Raw genomic sequence first — 18,403 nt, forward strand, 5'->3', positions numbered from 1 at the left:
CACACCCCATTTACATACACACCACATACACTACACAAACGTACCACAAATATACATACCACATCACACCATATATACACACACCACAGACACAGCCCCACTATATACATACCACATATGAACATATACCACCTACACACCATACATACATATATGCCACTCACACACATGCCACATACACACCCCATCTACATACACACCACACACACTACACAAACATACCACAAATAACATAGACATACCATATCACACCACATACACACACCTCAGACACATACCACATGCATATAAAACCCATCTACACACACGCACCACACATGAACATATGCCTCTTACACACCACACATACACATATGCCACCCACACATATGCCACACATACCACACATGCACATACCCTATCTACACACATACCGTGTGCCCACACACACCCTACACACATCACACATACATACCATATCACACCACACACATGCACATATACTGCCTATACACATGACACATACACGTACCCCACCACACACGCCACACACACACTACACATGCATTCATGTCATCTGTCTTCTCCTCCCTCTTTCCTCCATTTTAGTGAGCATCTCCTATACTTGCCTGTCCAGTGCACAAGAACTCAGGCTCCCTCCTGGACCCCACTCAATCCACATCCCTCCTAATGCTTTGTCCTGAAAACTCCCATTCCTAGTCCTCTTTGCCATCTCATCTGCCTCTAATAAATTTCTGAAGCGTGGCCTAGGCTGTGAGCACCCTGTTCTTATCCACCCAGGGCCCTGTCAATTCAGCTGAACCCAGGAGTGCAGAATAAGTCTAGAAGCACATCATTCAGAGAGCTGTTTGCAGGGTGACTGGGAAAGGGGGAAATGAGAGAGGTTGACAGGGGTCTCAGCATGAGATCACGTGGGGCTGATCTGGAGCCTGGTGTTTGGGAATGAAACAAATGCATCCAAGGCATTTTAGAAAAAGGTGGTGAGAATCATTCACAGGATGGGGCATTAGGGATTGAAGACAAAGGACAAAAGGGACTCTGAGCTTGGGAGACCACAGCTCTGTGAGGGCAGGAGCTGTGTCTGATGAGTTTACCTGCATGTACCCAGCCCCGAGAGCAGTGCCGGGCAGAGAGTAGGTGCTAAAAATCAATGATGGTTGGATGAATGAATGAGCAGATGAATGAATGAGCTCCTTTAGGGAGCTCCTAGGATAGGATTCAATTCAAACAGCATCATTTAACACCTCATGTACTGTCTGACACAGATCCTAGTGACAGGGGTAGAAGAAACTCCTAGACAATACGTAGTTTGACTGGCTCATTTACAGATGAGGCCCAAAGTACTCATGTTCTCTTGCCCGAGGTGCTTGCAATCTCCTATGGCATCAATAACCCTTGGTTGGACTTCTGTTCTTGATCTTTGGTAGCATCTCTGAGTATTCCCAGCCCTCATTCCACTCTACGATGCCCCCTCTAAACCATGTTTATGAGCAGAGGGTTTAGGGTGGACCAGAACCCCCGCTGCGATGCAGTTCTGCAGACATTCCTCAGATTCAAACCTGTGTACTTCCCTTATCATAACCATGTCCACACTTTATTTGTCTCCCTTCCCAACCAGACTGAACTCATGCTTATTATACATTTTCACAGCTAAGAGCACGGTACTTAGGGACTCGACGAAGTTTTGTTTGAAAGTATGAATAAAGTGGTGAAATTGTACACACAAAATTTAGGAGGAGAAAAGGCGTCACCCTGGATCTATATTTTCAACGACATTTGCCTTTCAGGGGTTGGCTCAGCTCCCATCCTACCCCCTAGTTACCCCCTAGTCACTGCCCCATCCCAATCTGCCCTCCCAGAGGAGATAGACTGTGCCTGTGGGTCCTGAGGCAGGAGCAGGGGCCTTTCTGTAGAAAGGCGGGAAGGTCACCTTGTACTGCAGAAGGCGCAGCCCCAGGGGCCAGGTGGGGCCATGTGCACAGGCCCCGCTGGGTTTCTAGGGCGGAGTTGGCCTGACAGAACCTCGAGGTCCTTCCCTCAAGAGTGACAGAATGCTTTTTGTGCTGGGACCCTGGGAGAGAGGATCAGGAGTAGCAGCCAGTGGGGGCTTCTCCCAGTCCTGGGCTGTGGAACAGTGCTGAGGCCTCAGTGATGGGTTGCTCTGGTGGGAGAGCTGGGAGTGGAGCACAGAGGAAAACTGGAGGCTCCTTTCCTGTGCCTTTCAGTAACAGCAGCCCCGTCTGTGTGAGCCAGAGGAGGGGCTTGGCTTCTGGAAGCAGAGGGGGCGAGGCCTTGGGTTCTCCTGTGTAGGGTGATTTCCCTTTGGCCAGGAGCCCCAGACTTCCGGTGCTAATGGGTAGCGGAGACATGGGCGCTAAAATTCCTTCTCTTTCACTTCGTAGCTGTTGCCCAGAGAGCAAGCTATACTCCCCAGGTTCATCGTCAGCCCAGGTCCTTGCTCTGTATGGCCAGCCTCTCATCCTCTTACTCGCATGCCCGCACCCCTCCATGGCACCGCCAGCATCCACCTCCTCTTCTCTATTCTTGGCAGTTCAGGGTCTCATTCTCTTCTACCCAGATGCACAGAATTGCCTCCTAACTCTTCCCCTCTTCCACTTCTCCCTCCTGTCTTCCCACCCCATACAGTGCCACCAGAAATGTCTCTTCTAATTTCAGACCTCACAAACGCTCTCCTCTACCATAAGCCAAGGAACTAATCAGCCACAAGCCACACACTCTCCAATGTCTTCTTCCTTCTTCCCCTGGCGCTCAACGCCCTCCTTTTTCTGGCTGTAGTTTTGGTTCCCACTGTACCTCTTTGAGCCCTGAGAGGTGCAGTGGGAACCACCCTGGTAGAGCTTCTCATTCATTTGGGCTGTCGTTGGTGCCAGGTTCTCACTCTGGCATGCCACTTGTTGAGAATGCTTTCCTGGACACCCCCCGAGCCCCTGGCATGTACTGACACCCTCCCTTCTTCTGAGGCCCAGCTTCGATGACAGTTCCTCTGGTGAATGTTCCAGATCCTCCCAGCCAGAAGTCACTCTTCCCCACCTACAGTCCCAGGGCCTAGAGCCACACCTCCTTGCCTCCCTTGCATCCTAGGATCTGATGTCAGGCTCATATAAGACACCCAGAACATTGCTTTATACATGGCATTTACTCGGTGGGTGGGTGGGTGGATGAATGAATGAATGAATGAATGAACGTTTGACCATGACCTTGGAGAACTATCATCTGCTTGTTTAGTGCCTAGTGAGTCAAAGAAACCTTTATTCTCTTTATCATTTCTCAAAATGAGAAAAACAGTTGGAAAATCCTCAACTCCCACCCTCACCCCCAAATTTGAGAAATGTCACTTTGAGGGATTTTCAGTTTCACTTTTCCGGAAAGACGTTCCTTTCTCTCCTTCCTCTTCTCGGGTCTCAGCGACGCCTCCCTGTGTCTCCCACCCCTAGGCCTGCACAGAGGGGACTCAGAGGCTGAGAGAATTTACTTTTGCTTTCTTTGCCTTTCCCAGAGCCTAGGGGGAAACTGTAATTTAGGCGACTGCTAAGAAAAGCTCCCCCAATTCTGGAAACAGCGTGTGCTTATTTTTGAAAGTGCTCCTTGTCTCTCCCCGAGCCCTGCCCGAGGCTCACAGTACAAGTCAGTCAGATTGTTCAGGGCAACAGTGGCGTCTGGAGACCTGGTTTGAGTTCCTAGGTTCACACCTAGCGTCCTTCTGAGCCTCAAGTTTCTTCGTCTGTAAAAAGGGAAGATGAAAGTTTGAGAAAAACCTCGAACATGGTAGGTGCTCAATAAATATATCTTTATTATGGTTGGAATCACTGGATTTAGAGGGCAGCACTCTCGGTGGGTCAGACAGTACAAGTGAGGAGCCAGTATGATATGTGGAATCATATGAAATCGGTGTTTTTATGGCTAAAAATAATTGGATATTGTCAGTTGCATAGGAATCGATGCAGTAATCCAGGAATTGGCAGTCTTTCTGTAAGGGGCCAGATAGTAAGCGTTTTTGGCTTTGTGGGCCATACGGTCTCTGTTGCATGGTAGTAGCCGTAGTCAATAATTAAATGAATGCGCATGACTGTTCCAATAAAACTGTGTTTACAAAAACAGTCTGTGGGCTGAACATGGCCCCTGTAATATCTGCCAAGCCCTATACTAATATGTAAAACTGATGAAATTACAGAAAGAAAACTCTATAATACCGTCATTCAGGTATCTTCACAAGTAGAACAGCAGCTTATCTGTATAGCTATTAATAGTCTTTACTTTTACTAGGCTGTATTCCAAATGCTTTACAAATATTAACTAATTTAATCCTCCTGACAACCCTATGAATTATGTACTATTATATTTCCCCTGTTTTATGGCTGAAGAAACTGAGGCTCAGAGAGGCCAAGTAACTTGTTTGAAGTCACCTGGTTAGAGCTGATGTCAACTGAACAGAATTCAACCGAATGTGTAGGGTAGAGTTGGGCGATGATAATTCAGCAGCTTCAGGGAGGAAGTGGATGGATTAGAGCTAAGAGGAACCCCCAGGCCTGCTTGCTGTCCACCAGCTTGAGGAGATGGTCTACAGAGGCTTGGGGTGGAAGCAGGTGTGGTGTAGGTTGGCAGTGGGGAGATGGGTGGGCAGAGGGTCTGGTAGTGTCATTTGGGACATGGGATGGAAAAGCATAGATTCTTCCTTTGGGAGCCAGGCCCCAAGCTGGGCTTGGGGCCCTTTCCTGGGTGACTCCCAGCAGCACATGCACGTGGAGGGTCAGCGTATAGGGAGCAATGTCCGCCTGTGGAGCAGGAAATTGTTTACATTCCTTATGTTCCATGCAGCAGCTCTGGGAAGCTCTGGGCCCCATTCCCAGCCCCAGCCCCAGGGGACCTGGTGGGGAGAGAAGGGCAAAGGAGCAGGCTCCCCAGCACGCTTGCAGCTCTGCTATCAAACCAGGATACTCGCATACCCTTTCCATTTGCTTTGCCTATTGATTTAGCCAGCAGAGGATGAAGCCGCTGATCAGGACTCTGGGCTCACACATGCCATGCTCTTCCTTCTGTGCCTCTGCTTATGCCGTTTTCCTTGCCTAGAGTGCCTTTTCCCTCCTCTTGCACCCTTCCTTGATTCTTTCCTCTCTTTCAAGGCTGGCTCAAAGTCTGCTTCTCCTGGAAGCCTGCCCTGACTTCCCCTTTACCCCCTAACTCCCAGGCTGGACCAGGTCCCCCTTCTCAGGGCTGCCCAAACACCTCACTCTTTGTTGTCACTGTCTGGACTCCCCTTGCTCCCCTACTAGAAGGAGACCTTTAGGAAAGGAATCACATCCTGTTTACTCCTGGGTCCTCACCACAGGTCAATGGTCAACACATGGCTAGAAGCTGGTCAAAAGCACATTCGTTTGAATGAGACACTACTGTCCTCAAACCCAGCCCTTTCACTTCTAAAACTTGGTCTTTGGGCAACTTGCCTGACCTTTGAGACTCTTAATGTCATCATCAGTAAGAAGGGATTGTGATATCATTGTAGGGTTGGGAGAATAAATGAGATAATGCAGAAAATTATCAGTATAGTACCTGGTTCCCAGTAGGTACCTTGGAAGTGGCCAGGGAGAGTCAATACCATGTCCTTGTCCTGTTACCCCTGTGTCTGAAGGTAGGAAAAGAGGCAGTTTGATAGGAGGCAATTTGAATGTCCCAAAGCAATAGCATTGTCCCCAAGAGCTAGAGAAGGGGTTCATAAGTCAGCTTTGGTTCTGTGACAAGACCACTAGGCTTAGAGTGAGAATACTTACTTGTGAGTCCTAGCTCTGTCTCTTAGCAGCTGGGTGTCATAGACCAAGCCATGTAACAGCTCCTGAAGCCTCAATATTTTTATCTGTAAGAGGGGATAATAACCACCTCACAAGGTCATTGTGAAGCTGAAATGACGTTGCCCAGCTGTGAAAACACCTGGCCCAGCTCACAGGAAATGCAGAATCATGAATTATTGAATATCAATCTATAACATTTGAGAAAACTCTGAGCAGATCTCAGCTTAGGATACTTTCTGGACATGTGCCTTATGGCTTAGTGGCTTACCACTTTAGAGTCAGACAGTCCTGGGTTTGAATCCTAGCTATGTCCCTAACTAGCTGTGTGATCTTAGGCAAGCTACTTAACCGCTCTGAACCACAGTTTTTGTGGCTTTTGTTTTTGTTTTTGCATTTTTGGGTTTTTTCTCCGTAAGTTCTTTAAAATGAAGCCAACTATCTCAGAGAGTTGTTGGGGGAATAAAATGTCGACAGTCAGTTTCTGGCACATAGGAAAGTCTCAAATGTTAGTATTATCCTGCTTCTATTAAGACTGAGGGATAAACACTGATGATATGGGACTTTTGAAGTCCTGAAATGTAAAAGCTGGTGTGTTGCAGTGGCTAGGGGTTAGGGTTTGAGGGTAAGGGCTAGGATTGCATCTTTACCAACCAAATGGAAGGAATGAGCTCAAGTGGTAGGAAGTCCTTCCTGGCTCGGAGAGCAATGTGGGGGAAGTGCTCAGTACAGGCAGAGGAGAGCCCCTTGGGAAGCCTTCGGGAATAGGATTGCGCAGGCAGTGTGAAAGGTCAGAGCCGGTAAAGTCCTTGGAGGTCTTCAGTTAAACCCTGCCATTGCACAGAAAGGAAACTGAGGCCCAGAGAGACTACCACCATGGCCTGCTGAACCCCTGCTGGTGAGTGACAGAAATGGGACAGGCAATGTGCTTTTGCTACAACTAGAGGGACTGTGACGGTGATGGGTGCAGTCAGGCTGGAGCCACAGGAGGCGTTGCTTAACTGGCTGTGACCTATGGTTTGGTGTCTTAGGCCAGTTGGTCTGTGCTTGGGGACTAACAGTCCTGAGGAGAACTTGTCCCCACAGGAAGAGGGGAGGGAGCAAGGAGACAGGATGTGGAGGGCAGGGAGCTGCTGGCACTGGGGAAGTTTTCATGGAGAGAAAAGTGTGTGGAGGTAGGGGCAGCTGAAATGTCTCTGGCTGAGTTCAAGTCCAGTGGGTTTCCTTCTGTCTTTGCATCCCCTTTTCTCCAAATTGCTTCTCAGTTCTCCTTCAAGGTGGAAACCTCGTTGTTCCTCTTCTAAAGAGATTTTGCAGAAATGAATTCCTGTGGCCACTTCACCTTCTCCTCTCCCTGTCCAGGGTCAGTGATGAAGATTTGCTTATCTTTCTACCTAGAGATAGCTCAGAGCCCGGGGAAAAGCCCAGCTCCTCTGGCCTAGAGGAAGGCAGAGCCGGGTGACTTCATAAATCTGGCCAGGCAAATTCCCAGAATGCCAGGTGTCAGTCACCCCATCGTTGCCTGGAGAAGTGCTGAGGGTTGCAGGCTGTGGGCAGGGCGAATCTCACATTGCTGGCGATGATGGGAATGGAGGCCCGCTGCAGGGTGGTGCTTCCTCTACTGTCGCCCAGTGTGCTCCAGGCATTTCACTTCTCTTGCTTTCTGTACACCTCACTGAAACCCAGTGAGGAAGACCCTGTGATCAGGGTGTCACAGATGAGGAAAATGGGGCTTTGAGAGGTGAAGAGTACTCACCAGCACCAGCTGAGAAAACAAAGGTGGGGAAATCCCGGTCTCCTGACTTCAAAGCCTCTGCTCCCCACCCCGCCCTGCCACTAGGAAGCTGGAGTGAAAGAGGTGTCAGAGCAGGAGCGGGTCAGGAATTAGGGTTCAGACGATGGAAGCAGCTCCTACTGATGAGGAGAAGGAGGCGGCCTTTGGAGCTTCTGTAAACCTCTCCTGCTCTCTAGAGGGATTTCTAAACTAAGCTGTAGAGACTGATCTGCTCTAGCAGAGGGAGGCTATGGCTATGGGGGAGCCGAAGGCAAGGTAAGAAAAAAGGCCCATTGACGGAGAAGACAAGGTCTGCTGGGGCAGTGACCGGACCACAGCCTGGCTGCTGGAGTCCTGGGTTTTAATCCCAGCTCTATTCCTAGGCCTGTGACCTCAGATAAGACAATTCCTCTTTGGACCTCGGTTTTTGGATCTCTACCATGAAGTGACATGATTTCTGAGGCCTCTTTCAGCAGAGAGCCTGTGATTTTAGTCTTGGATGTTCAGATGGGGACTTAAGAAAGGGAGGCAAGAGGGCCGGGCGTGGTGGCTCACACCTGTAATCCCAGCACTTTGGGAGGGTAAGACAGGCAGATCACGAGGTCAGGAGATCGAGACCATCCTGGTTAACACGGCGAAACCCCGTCTCTACTAAAAATACAAAAAATTAGCCAGGTGTGGTGGCGGGTGCCTGTAGTCCCAGCTACTCGGGAGGCTGAGGCAGGAGGATGGCATGAACCCGGGAGGCGGAGCTTGCAGTGAGCCAAGATTGCACCACTGCACTCCAGACTGGGCAACAGAGCGAGACTCCACCTCAAGAAAAAAAAAAAGGGAGGCGAGGAAAGACCTAGGGTTTGGTTGGGAGGGCATTGTCCTCAGGAACATAAACATACTTGGGCGCTGTCACACACACAGCTCCTCAAAAAGACACATATGCAGCAGCCCCCTGAGTGCATGAGGTCCTTCTCTCAGGGGATGGTCCTTCCTGTTCGCAGGGTCTGTGTCTACTTCTCCTCTCCCGAGGTCAGGGAAGATGCTCTAATATTTAACAACAGGTATGGCACAGGCTTTGGCCAGTCAGAGCAATCATGGCTGTAAACAGCTGATGTAAGACTGTGCCAAGGTGTACCAGCTATATGCCACTCCTGCCCCCATGCCTGATTCCTCTGGTACAGCCAAGAAAGGTAAGAGGGAGACTAGGGAACAAGAAGCTGGGGAAGTAAAGGCAGGAAGAGGGGTCACACATTCTCCTTGTCCCTCCCTAGAACCCCGTGGTGCTGTCAGCCCAGCCTCCCCACTGCCTCTCGGAGCTCCCTTCCCATGCCTTGTGCCCCAAACAAAGCAGTCTTGCTTGCCAGCTGCAGCTGCGTTTTGGAGGCTGATGGAATCAAGGGGATCTGGTCTGCATTCCATGTGATTATCCCACACTTGACAATGGGCAGGGCACCCACAGGGATTCCACCCCTACCTGCCTGCAGAGTTAGTGCTTTACTAACCCTAATGGTCAGAGACCAGGGCTTTGTCTTACCCACTCTTTGCCATTGGCTATCAAATCCCAGGGGAACCCCAAAGTCCCCCTTCCTCTCTGTTTTACTCTAACGCTAGTCTACTCCAGGTCTTTGCCACAATGTCCATGGATTGCTGTGCTGGCCTGCTGGCTGCTTCTCCTCCCTCAGCCTCTAGGACGGTTCTATTTTTCCTTACAAACGTTCTTGAGTGCTTATCAATTGCTAGTAGTTGAGATTTCCATCAATATTTTTTGACTGATTAATAAGGACCCTTCTTTCCTCCTTTTCCATGAGAACAGGTCATTTCCCAATTGGTCAAGAAATATTTATTGACTCCCCACGAAGCACAAGGCTTTTATTGGCTACAGAAATGGGGATGGCTGTCAAAGAAGCAGGAGACACAGTCCCTGCCCTCTAGGAGCCCTCACTATTTTTATGAGAGCCAGTAGCAAAAAGATAACCAATAACACAAGGGCAATCTTCCATAATGTATTATTTGAGGCTTTTCTGGGCCTATTAAAAAGCCTGTCACAAACTTTATAAAGAAAGATAAAATAGAGCTGGTAAAAAAATTCTAGAATGACAGTTAAAATAGGGCATGATGTGTGAGAGGCCAGATGAGATTATACTAAATTATTAGCTAGGACTTAGGAAATAAAGCAGTGTTCTCTAGAAGTTACCCTGAGTTCCCTAGGAACAAATGTTCTCTCTTTTGATAAGATTCTAGAGCTTGGTTCAAAGGAGTGTCATAGATTTAGTATATCTTGAGTTCTACAGGGCTTTAGGAGAAATCTCTCATGTTGACTTTATAGAAAAGAGGGCTAGATGAGAGCATAGTTACATAGATTTAGAGCTGGTTGAAAGACTGTCCCCTGAGCATATTAATGAAAGTTCCCTGGCATTCCTAGATCAGCTTGTTGTGTCATTAGGGTCTGTGTCTTTGATGTGGTCAACATTTTTAGCAATGATGTGCGTGATGACTACAGAGGCATTCTAATCTGTTAATAATCTGAGTCCAGGAGAAATAGCTAAGAATCAAAATTCTAAAGTATCTTGACTGCAAACCAATAATATTCAACAGGGATAAAAACAGAATTCCATATTTATGTCCAAAAAAATTAAGATCTGTAAGTATGGGCTGGGGAGAATCCGGCTGGGTAGCAGTTTGGTGCATAAGCTTTGGCCTCTCTACTGAACCCCCCTAGGTTGTCAGGAACCAGTGGTTGAGGATGGTTCTGCCTCTCAGGAGGCCTGTGTCCTGGTTGTTGGATTGAATTGATCTAGAGGCCATGTGGCATCAATGACAGGGGTAGTGTTCTTTCTCAAGCTGGTCATCATTGACCTAGGCTTTCCTAGGGGCGAGCCAAAGACTTAACCCTTTCTGTTCCAATGACTACTCAGCTGTTAAATGTCCATCAGTTCTGGTCTCTGGACAGAACAGTGTCCTCTCTTCTTGGTTGGTATGAAAAAGAAAATCTGAGCAGATTTCTTCCGAAAATCTGAGCAGATGTCAAATACCATTCCAATGATCAGTCCTATTTCTGTACCCAGGCTTCACTCTGACTCCCCTGGGTAACTCTCTGAGGACAACTGGCCACCTCCTTCTAGAAGGATCAGTGAACCACTGCCTGTTGCTATTTCACATTCATCCAAACATGCCAGGGTACAGAAGACTGAGCAGAAAACTCTACAAGCCTCTGTAGCCTTCCGTCCTCTCCTCCTCTGGAGACCCAGACTCTAGAAGCTATGCCACATCATTAGCTCACTGTTCCCTCTGCCAGCCTTCTTCAACCCTTTCCTCCGCATTGGACCATGCCTTTAAATCAGTTATCCCCAGGCGTGGAAATGAATCAAGTGAGTAAATGAGCCTTGCTGGAAGCTGATCTTAAGACAGGGAGTAGGATCCCGTCTACACATTCATGGAAAGTCAGCTCTGGCCACATGGAAGTCACATTCAGTGACCCCAGCCTTTGTCCTTCTCTGAGGGCAAGGAAGGGGAATGTGAAAGTGTCTTCGCAGGTAACACTCAGAGGGTATGGTGGGGAGGATACGTAAATACCTCCAGGTGGAAAGAGCTGGAGGGAACAGAGGGATGCTGTGGGAGGAAGGGCAGAGGGGCTTTGCTATTGAGTTGAGGGCTCCCGGTAGCCTGTGGGACAGAGGTTATGAAGGCAGAGTGACGTCTGCTCAGCCTATCTGACTGATGCCTGACTACCCTGTGTTGTCTCCTCCTGTCCAGATCACAATGAGGACCTAGGGCATCTGCCTGCTGACACCCCCTGGCCTGCAGTGACCATGGCCCCCCGGAAGAGGAGCCGCCATGGCCTGGGCTTCCTGTGCTGCTTCGGGGGCAGTGACATCCCCGAAATCAACCTCCGGGACAACCACCCTCTGCAGTTCATGGAGTTCTCCAGCCCCATCCCAAACGCAGAGGAGCTCAACATCCGCTTTGCAGAGCTGGTGGTCAGTGAGAGGGTGGGGAGGGACAGTGACAATGGAGAGGAGGGTAGATGGACAAGCAGAACTGGACAGAGGGCAGGGCACCTGTCCTGGGGTCTCCATCTCTCAAAACTCCTCTTGGGAGGAGGTAGGCCCCCAGGACACTTCAGCTATGTTGGGGAACCAGAATCTCTCACTGGGATGGACAGCATAAAGTGTGGCCCAGAAGAATGGTCCTACCTCCTCTCTGCATTGGATTGTAGACCACAGGGTGCAGTAGTTAGGTTATCATAGGAAGGGGCAGCTCTGGGCTTTGCAAACTAAGATGGTGAGACATCTCAAAGAACATCAGAACATTTGGCGCCTTTCTCTCTTCTGATCCTTGGAGTTTCCCTGGGATCTTTTAATGTCCAAGACACAAAGAAGAGACATAGTGGGATTCTGTGGGCAGACACTGGGCACCTCGGAACAGGGGATGATTGGCTAGGAACATGGAGGTGGAAATGTCTATGTCATGCATGGGGTCCCAGTTCAGGCCTGGGATGATTATATGCTGTGCCTAACAAGGGGCAGGTGGAAGCTCTGCCATTCACACCAGGACCAGCCTGTGCTGACTCTGCAGTGCCTGCCCAGGCCAGCCTTCACACTGCCCTTGTGAGAAGCCCCTGTGTGTGCAGCTTTATACCATGGTCACAAATAGACTAGGAAAGAAGCATGATTTTTCTCTCTTTGGAGGTGGTGAGACAAAGTCTGCACACCACGGGAGGTCCCAGACCTGGTAAAGAGCCATAAGTACAAGTTCATCTACCATTAGCTCTTGGTCACTCATTCTGTGATGGGCCATTAGTAAGCCAGTAAAGAAAGAATGCCGGCCGGGCGCGGTGGCCCAAGCCTGTAATCCCAGCACTTTGGGAGGCCGAGGCCGGCGGATCACGAGGTCAGGAGATCGAGACCATCCTGGCTAACCTGGTGAAACCCTGTCTCTACTAAAAAATACAAAAAAAAAAAAAAAACCGGCCGGGCGAGGTGGCGGGCGCCTGTAGTCCCAGCTGCTCGGGAGGCTGAGGCAGGAGACTCCATCTCAAAAAAAAAAAAAAAAGAAAGAAAAAAAAGAATGCCATGTGGTTAGAATGTAGTTTTATACTTGTATTTGCTAATAAATATACCTGGTTAAACCAATCCAGCTCTTTCAATGACAGGGTCCCTGTAAGATGAGATTATGCAGGTTATATGAAAAAGTTGTCCAGCTTCCTTGTCACATCAGGTTTAGGAAAACTCACTGTTTCCCGATTTTTAGCTTTCCTCTGGATGGGGCAAGTGGTGGCGGACAAAGTGTTTGCTAGTGTAGTATAATATCTGGAGCCTGATCTGTGTTAGTCAGGGATGTTTTCTTGAGTAGAGTGAGTTTTGAAAGAAGGATGTGATGGGCTGTGTTCCTTTCTTTGGCTCTTTTATTCAACAGATATTTACTGGGCATCTTCAGGACAGGGACCCTTGCATGGCACTTTAGCAAAAACAAGGGTGAGTCAGACAAGTCTTGCCTGCAAGAAGAATAGCATCAGGTATCTCTCAAACAAGAGAACAATATTTCTTGGAGAGACTGCTGGGTGCTGGGCTGTATGGGGGTCCTAGGGATGTAGTGATGAGCCACCAGAGACCTCCCCTACCTCCAAGAATGTGAAAACCTAGTAGGGAAGACTGATCTTGAGCAGAGACAAGTGTGATGAGTGCTAGGACAGGGAGCATTCGGGGGATGGGGGCATGGGAGTGCCTAGCAGGAAGCTGTATTCTAGACTGGGAGAAGTCACAATGGCCCCTGTAAGCAGTGACATTTTCACCGAGATGATAAGTGAATGAGGTTCAGGACAATGACTTCAGAAGAAATGGTATATGTGAGCGTCAAGTCAGAAGCTGGGTCCTTTTGAGGTACGCAATGAAGACCAGAAGAACTAAAGTTTTTGGATTAAACCCTAAGGGCAGTGGAAAGTCATGGAAGATTTTAAGCAGGGATTTGAGGTGATCTGATCACCTTTCTAAAAGACCATGCAAGGTGCTCTGCTAAAGAAGGGTTCTGGGTTGACCATTTGGAGGCTTTTGCCTCCTAATCCTACAGGTTAGAGAGAAGGGTGCCTTAGACTAAAGTATTAGCAGTGAGGATGGAGAGAAGTGGACAGATTCAAGAGCTATTTAGGAGGAAAGATAATAGGACTTGGTAGGATCAAAGAGTGAGTAGGAATCAAAGAACCCCCCGGTTTCTGACATGAAGTGTTGGATGGATGTTGGGACCCTGGACAGGATAGGATATGCTGGAGGAGATTCAAGTTTAGGGGGCTGGGATGATGAATTCAATTCACACATTCTTTCTGTACATCAGTTTCCTTATCTGTAAAACGAGTTGTTCTAAGTTATAAACAAATGAATAAACATTACACACTTAGAACAGTGCCTGGGACATAGTAACTCTACGTAAGTACATCAGAGTGGAGACGTACTGGAGACAGTTGGGCCCCAGGGGCTGGAGTTCAGGAAACTGTTGGCCTAGGGGTACGAGTTTGAGAGAGTCTGAGATAATAGCTGAGTCCTGGGGAACAGGTGAGGGAGGACCCTCACCTGAGGGACTTCATTTAAAGGTAGGATAGAAGAGGAGAAGTCATCAAGGAAGCCCACGCAGAACATAGGGTGAAACAGGAGAGACTGCTCAGGAGGGTAGTTGCTAAAGAAACCAGGGAAGTGAGGTTTAATAAGAAGCAAGCAGTCAGCAGTTATATGCTGCCTGGGCTGAGCAAAACTACCATTGATTTAGAGATAGAGACCACTGGCTGGAAAAGACAAGTACATCAATAACCTGAATACAAGCTCATGTGGAACTGCTCTGTAGTTTAGGAAGGGAGAGATTCTTCTTACCTGGGAAGGTCTACTGAAGGCTTGCGGGAGGAGGCTGACACTGTGCCCTAGGAATTAGACCAGGTCCTTAGTGTGAGTGGGTACGGAGGCCTGTCCAGGCAGGACTCACTGTGTAAGCAAAGGCACAGAGGTTGTAGGGGTGCAGAGTTTGTGTTGGGAAATGTAAGGTGCATATAACTCTCCTTTTTCTTTTATTTCTGATTTTGATCGTGGAAAAGAAACTTCAAACAGCATTCTGGGAATTTTGACAAAGAACTTCCTGGGATACCTAGAGAGCAGTTCTAGGGAAGAACTTTTGTATGGGATTAAATCTGCAGGAGTCTTGAGTTCCAGAGGCAGGTGAACTAATGGGTATTATTTCAAATATCCCTTGTCTGTGCTGTCTGAATGGCAGTCCTTGGCCAGATGGGGCTACTGGCTCATCTGAATTGAGATGAACTGTAACTGTAAAATGCACACCAGATTTTGAAGACTTAGTGTGAAAAAAGGAATGTAAAATATCTCATTATTAATTTTCTACATGATTATATGTTTAAATGATTATATTTTAGATTTACTGGTTTCAATAAAATGTACTATTGACTTCACCTATTTCTTTTAAAGTTTTTAACGTGACTAGAAAAATTTGAAAATATATGTGGCCCCTGTTATCTTTCTATTAGGCAGTTCTGATCTAGGTGAGAGAAGAAAGTCTTAATATTCTCCCTTGAATAAAAGTATAGGGAAAAGATTACAGATATCAAAATTTAAGACTATTATACTTCCTTAGATATTGTTTTTACTGTTTATTGTATTTGAAAATATAAAGGTTAGTACTATTATGCTTTGTTATGCTTAATTTATGCTTAATGCAATTTTTGCTTTTGATTTTTAAAAAAGCACACAATGTTCTCCATGGCTCAATAACTAGTCCTTTGATTAGCCCTTGATTAGCATTAGGCATTGCTCATGCATGATAGGAGAAGCAGCTTCAAAAGATTTTCAGGGGCCGCCTAGCACAGCAAAACCTTTAAATTCACCCCAAAATACCTAGGAATTACCCCAAATATGACCTCATAAAGTTCCAGTTTGCTCCTTGGAAAGTTTGGACTAGCCTGATGGAGCCCGGCGCCTTCTCTTGGTGGTCCTGCAGTGGGAGGGGCTGCCTCCAGCAGGCACTCCCTCCCTCGGAAGCAGATCAATGCCTCCCTGGGCATGGCTCGCCCATCCTACTCTGATTAGCCCCTTGTCCTCACCAGCTCTCTCCAGCCCATGCTAGGGCCCATGCTGAGTTTGGGGGAGCCAGAGAATGTCTAGGGGAGAGATTTGCAGGGCAGGTAGACCTGAAGGATGGGGCGAGAATTGGAGAGAGGCAGAACTAGATCTGCAGACAACTCCCTTCTTTGTTAGGCTTTGTATTATGGTGTCCACAAGCTTAAGAATCACAAGCGATGGAAGACAAGAAACCGTGGGGCGAGAGGATCAGGAGCTAGCAAAGCAATGCAGGAGATGCGCAGGGAACAGGGTGACCTGAAGCAGGAGGGTGGATTTGCAGAGACAAGGTTGGGGGTGGACAGGAAGTAAAGGGAGTGCAATGGAAGACACACAGGGCTGGTTGAGGCAAGGGGATGGGGCCGTATTTCTCACAGAAAAAGAAATGCCCTATCATATCTTTGATGTTCTTTGGGAGGAAGATAGTAGGCTGAGGACCTGATCTGGGGGAATTCTAATTTCCTGCAGGGCTGACTATTCTAATCTTAACCATCCCTAGTGTCAGACATATTTTTTCTTGTCTTTGCAGGATGAATTGGATCTCACTGACAAAAACCGGGAGGCTATGTTTGCACTGCCCCCTGAGAAGAAATGGCAGATCTACTGCAGCAAGAAGAAGGTGCCGTCTCTGACCCTTCTGGCCACATCTCAGGGTCCATGGCATGGGGTGGCTCTTGCTGCCTTGCCTGCCCATCCATTCACCTGATGTTTATTATGTGCCAGCACTGTTCTAGGTGTTGGAGGAACAACAGTGAATAAAATAGAAAAAGGAAATTCTGCTCTTCTGGAGAGCAGAAATAGGATTCTCTTTTTCAAACACCCTTTAAGCAGGACCTGCTGCATTCCAGGACTGGGGCTGGCTGGGAGAGAGACAAAGAAGCAGAGTCTGGACTCTCTCGTGCCTGCTCCCAGGCATGGAGGGTGGGCCTCCTGGACCATGCCTGGAGCAGCTTTGCTATAAGAAATCAGTTTGGGGGACAGGGGTGTCCTCTTTTGGATCTTTAGCCTCCACCCTGTCCCAGGCTAGGGCTCACACATCAGTCCTTGTCCTCTTCAGCATATCCTCCCTCTCCTCTCGCTCGTTCAAAGATGCTGTTAGCCTCCTGCTGTGGCCCTCCCTAGAAAGGGGTACGCTGGGCTGCAGTCCAGCTTAATTGGACTTGATGTCCTCCCTTCTGCTTCCCCAGTGGCTGTGCATTCTTCTCTCTGCCGTCTCCGTCTCTGTGTTTCTTCAGCTTGCCTCTGTGACTATGTCTCTCTCTTGCCCCCTTTCTATTTTAGTCTTTCTGTTTCTTTTACTCCTGAATTTTTTCATGGCCTACTTTCCTCCTCTCCCCTCCACCCTCCCAGTTTTCAGACTCGAGTCCCAAGTCTAAAACTTGTTCTTCTGCCCTCCTACATTGCTTTGGTGTTTGGGGACCAGAGCCTGGCTATTCCCATGCCTGAGGCTCAGGCTCCCTCCCTCCTGGGAGGAGACAGGAAGGTCTGGGCAGAGTCTGAGCCGTGTCTTCTCCGTGCTCCTGTGCCCACTCACAGCTCTTCTCTTACTCTTCCTGCTGAAGACATTTATCCCATCCCCAGGGCTCCACACTGAGCCAGACTGACTTTATAACATTGGAGGATTCAAATATACACCGTTTCAGAGTTGCAGGAATCTGGAAAACAACCCAGTGTTGATGCAGTTTCATTCTTTATTTTACAGATGAGGCCAAGAAGGCCTAGAGAGGCCAGACTCACCCACAGCCCACCCAGTCAGTTATGGCAAATGGCTGCCCATTGCTAGAACTTGGGACTGCTGGGGAGGATAGTGCTAGAGGCTGAGGACCTGTGACAAGAGGCATGGGCTGCACACACTATAAGCCATTGTCTAGTATACTCAATGCACGCTTTATTAAGCACCTGCAGAATATAACATTCTGTGTTTATGCATCTCATTGTGAGAAAAGCAGGTCTTTAAAAAGCTCAAATCATGGAAAGAAGGAAAGAAAGAAATTTCAGGAGTAATTAATCATATCTCATGATTCTCCATTTTCCAAATTGATTTACTATGGAGTTCCCTTAAGTTGGTCTCTTCTACAACTGGAAAAAAAAAAAAAAAAAAAAAAAAAAGGCCAGGCATGGTGGCTCATGCCTGTAATCCCAGCACCTTGGGAGGCTGAGGTGGGTGGATTATCTGAGGTCAGGAGTTCGAGGCCAGCCTGACCAACATAGAGAAACCCCATCTCTACCATAAAAAAAAAAAAAAAAAAAAAAAACAGAACTAGCCAGGCGTGGTGGCACATGCCTGTAATCCCAGCTACTTAGGAGGCGGAGGCAGGAGAATCACTTGAATCCAGCAGGAAGTGATTGTGGTGAGCTGAGATCACGCCATTGCACTCCAGCCTGGGCAACAAGAGCGAAACTCCGTCTCAAAAAAAAAAAAAATTATTAAAATACAAGGGCATCTCTTACTGCCTTCCAAACCAAACTGTAATTTCCCCACACACTTTCACACCCTTCCGCCTTCCCACATGGCACTTCCTCTGTCTATAACACCCTCCCCACCTGTCTTAGCTGTAATACTCTTTAATAACCTCGTGTTCTTAGACCACTCACCCCCACCCCCTACAGCTTTCTGTGTTGGATGGATCACCCTCCAAGGTCTGCTATGGGCAGCTCTACCGTAGAACATTGACCACCCTTTCTCTGGTACTGGACTGGCAGTACATGGAAGGCAGAGACCATGA

The 18,403-nt window shown here is 48.1% G+C and overlaps 1 protein-coding gene across 6 annotated transcripts in view; it reads left to right on the top strand.

Annotated features, from left to right (window-relative positions):
* Nucleotides 1-18,403, top strand: part of DAAM2 (dishevelled associated activator of morphogenesis 2) — a 114,089-nt gene that overhangs the window by 54,259 nt on the left and 41,427 nt on the right. For 5 of the 6 annotated variants that reach the window (XM_021937219.2, XM_021937224.2, XM_021937220.2 and 2 more), the window contains exons 2-3: nucleotides 11,323-11,546; nucleotides 16,207-16,296. In XM_021937219.2, the coding sequence (XP_021792911.1) occupies nucleotides 11,379-11,546; nucleotides 16,207-16,296 (258 nt within the window). In that variant the 5' untranslated portion in view covers nucleotides 11,323-11,378. Of the gene's footprint in view, nucleotides 1-3,206; nucleotides 3,787-11,322; nucleotides 11,547-16,206; nucleotides 16,297-18,403 lie in introns of those variants that run through there. The other variant, XM_021937223.2, reaches the window with a different exon arrangement.

Source organism: Papio anubis, chromosome 6 (genome assembly GCF_008728515.1).
Source record: "Papio anubis isolate 15944 chromosome 6, Panubis1.0, whole genome shotgun sequence".
Taxonomy (NCBI): domain Eukaryota; kingdom Metazoa; phylum Chordata; class Mammalia; order Primates; family Cercopithecidae; genus Papio; species Papio anubis.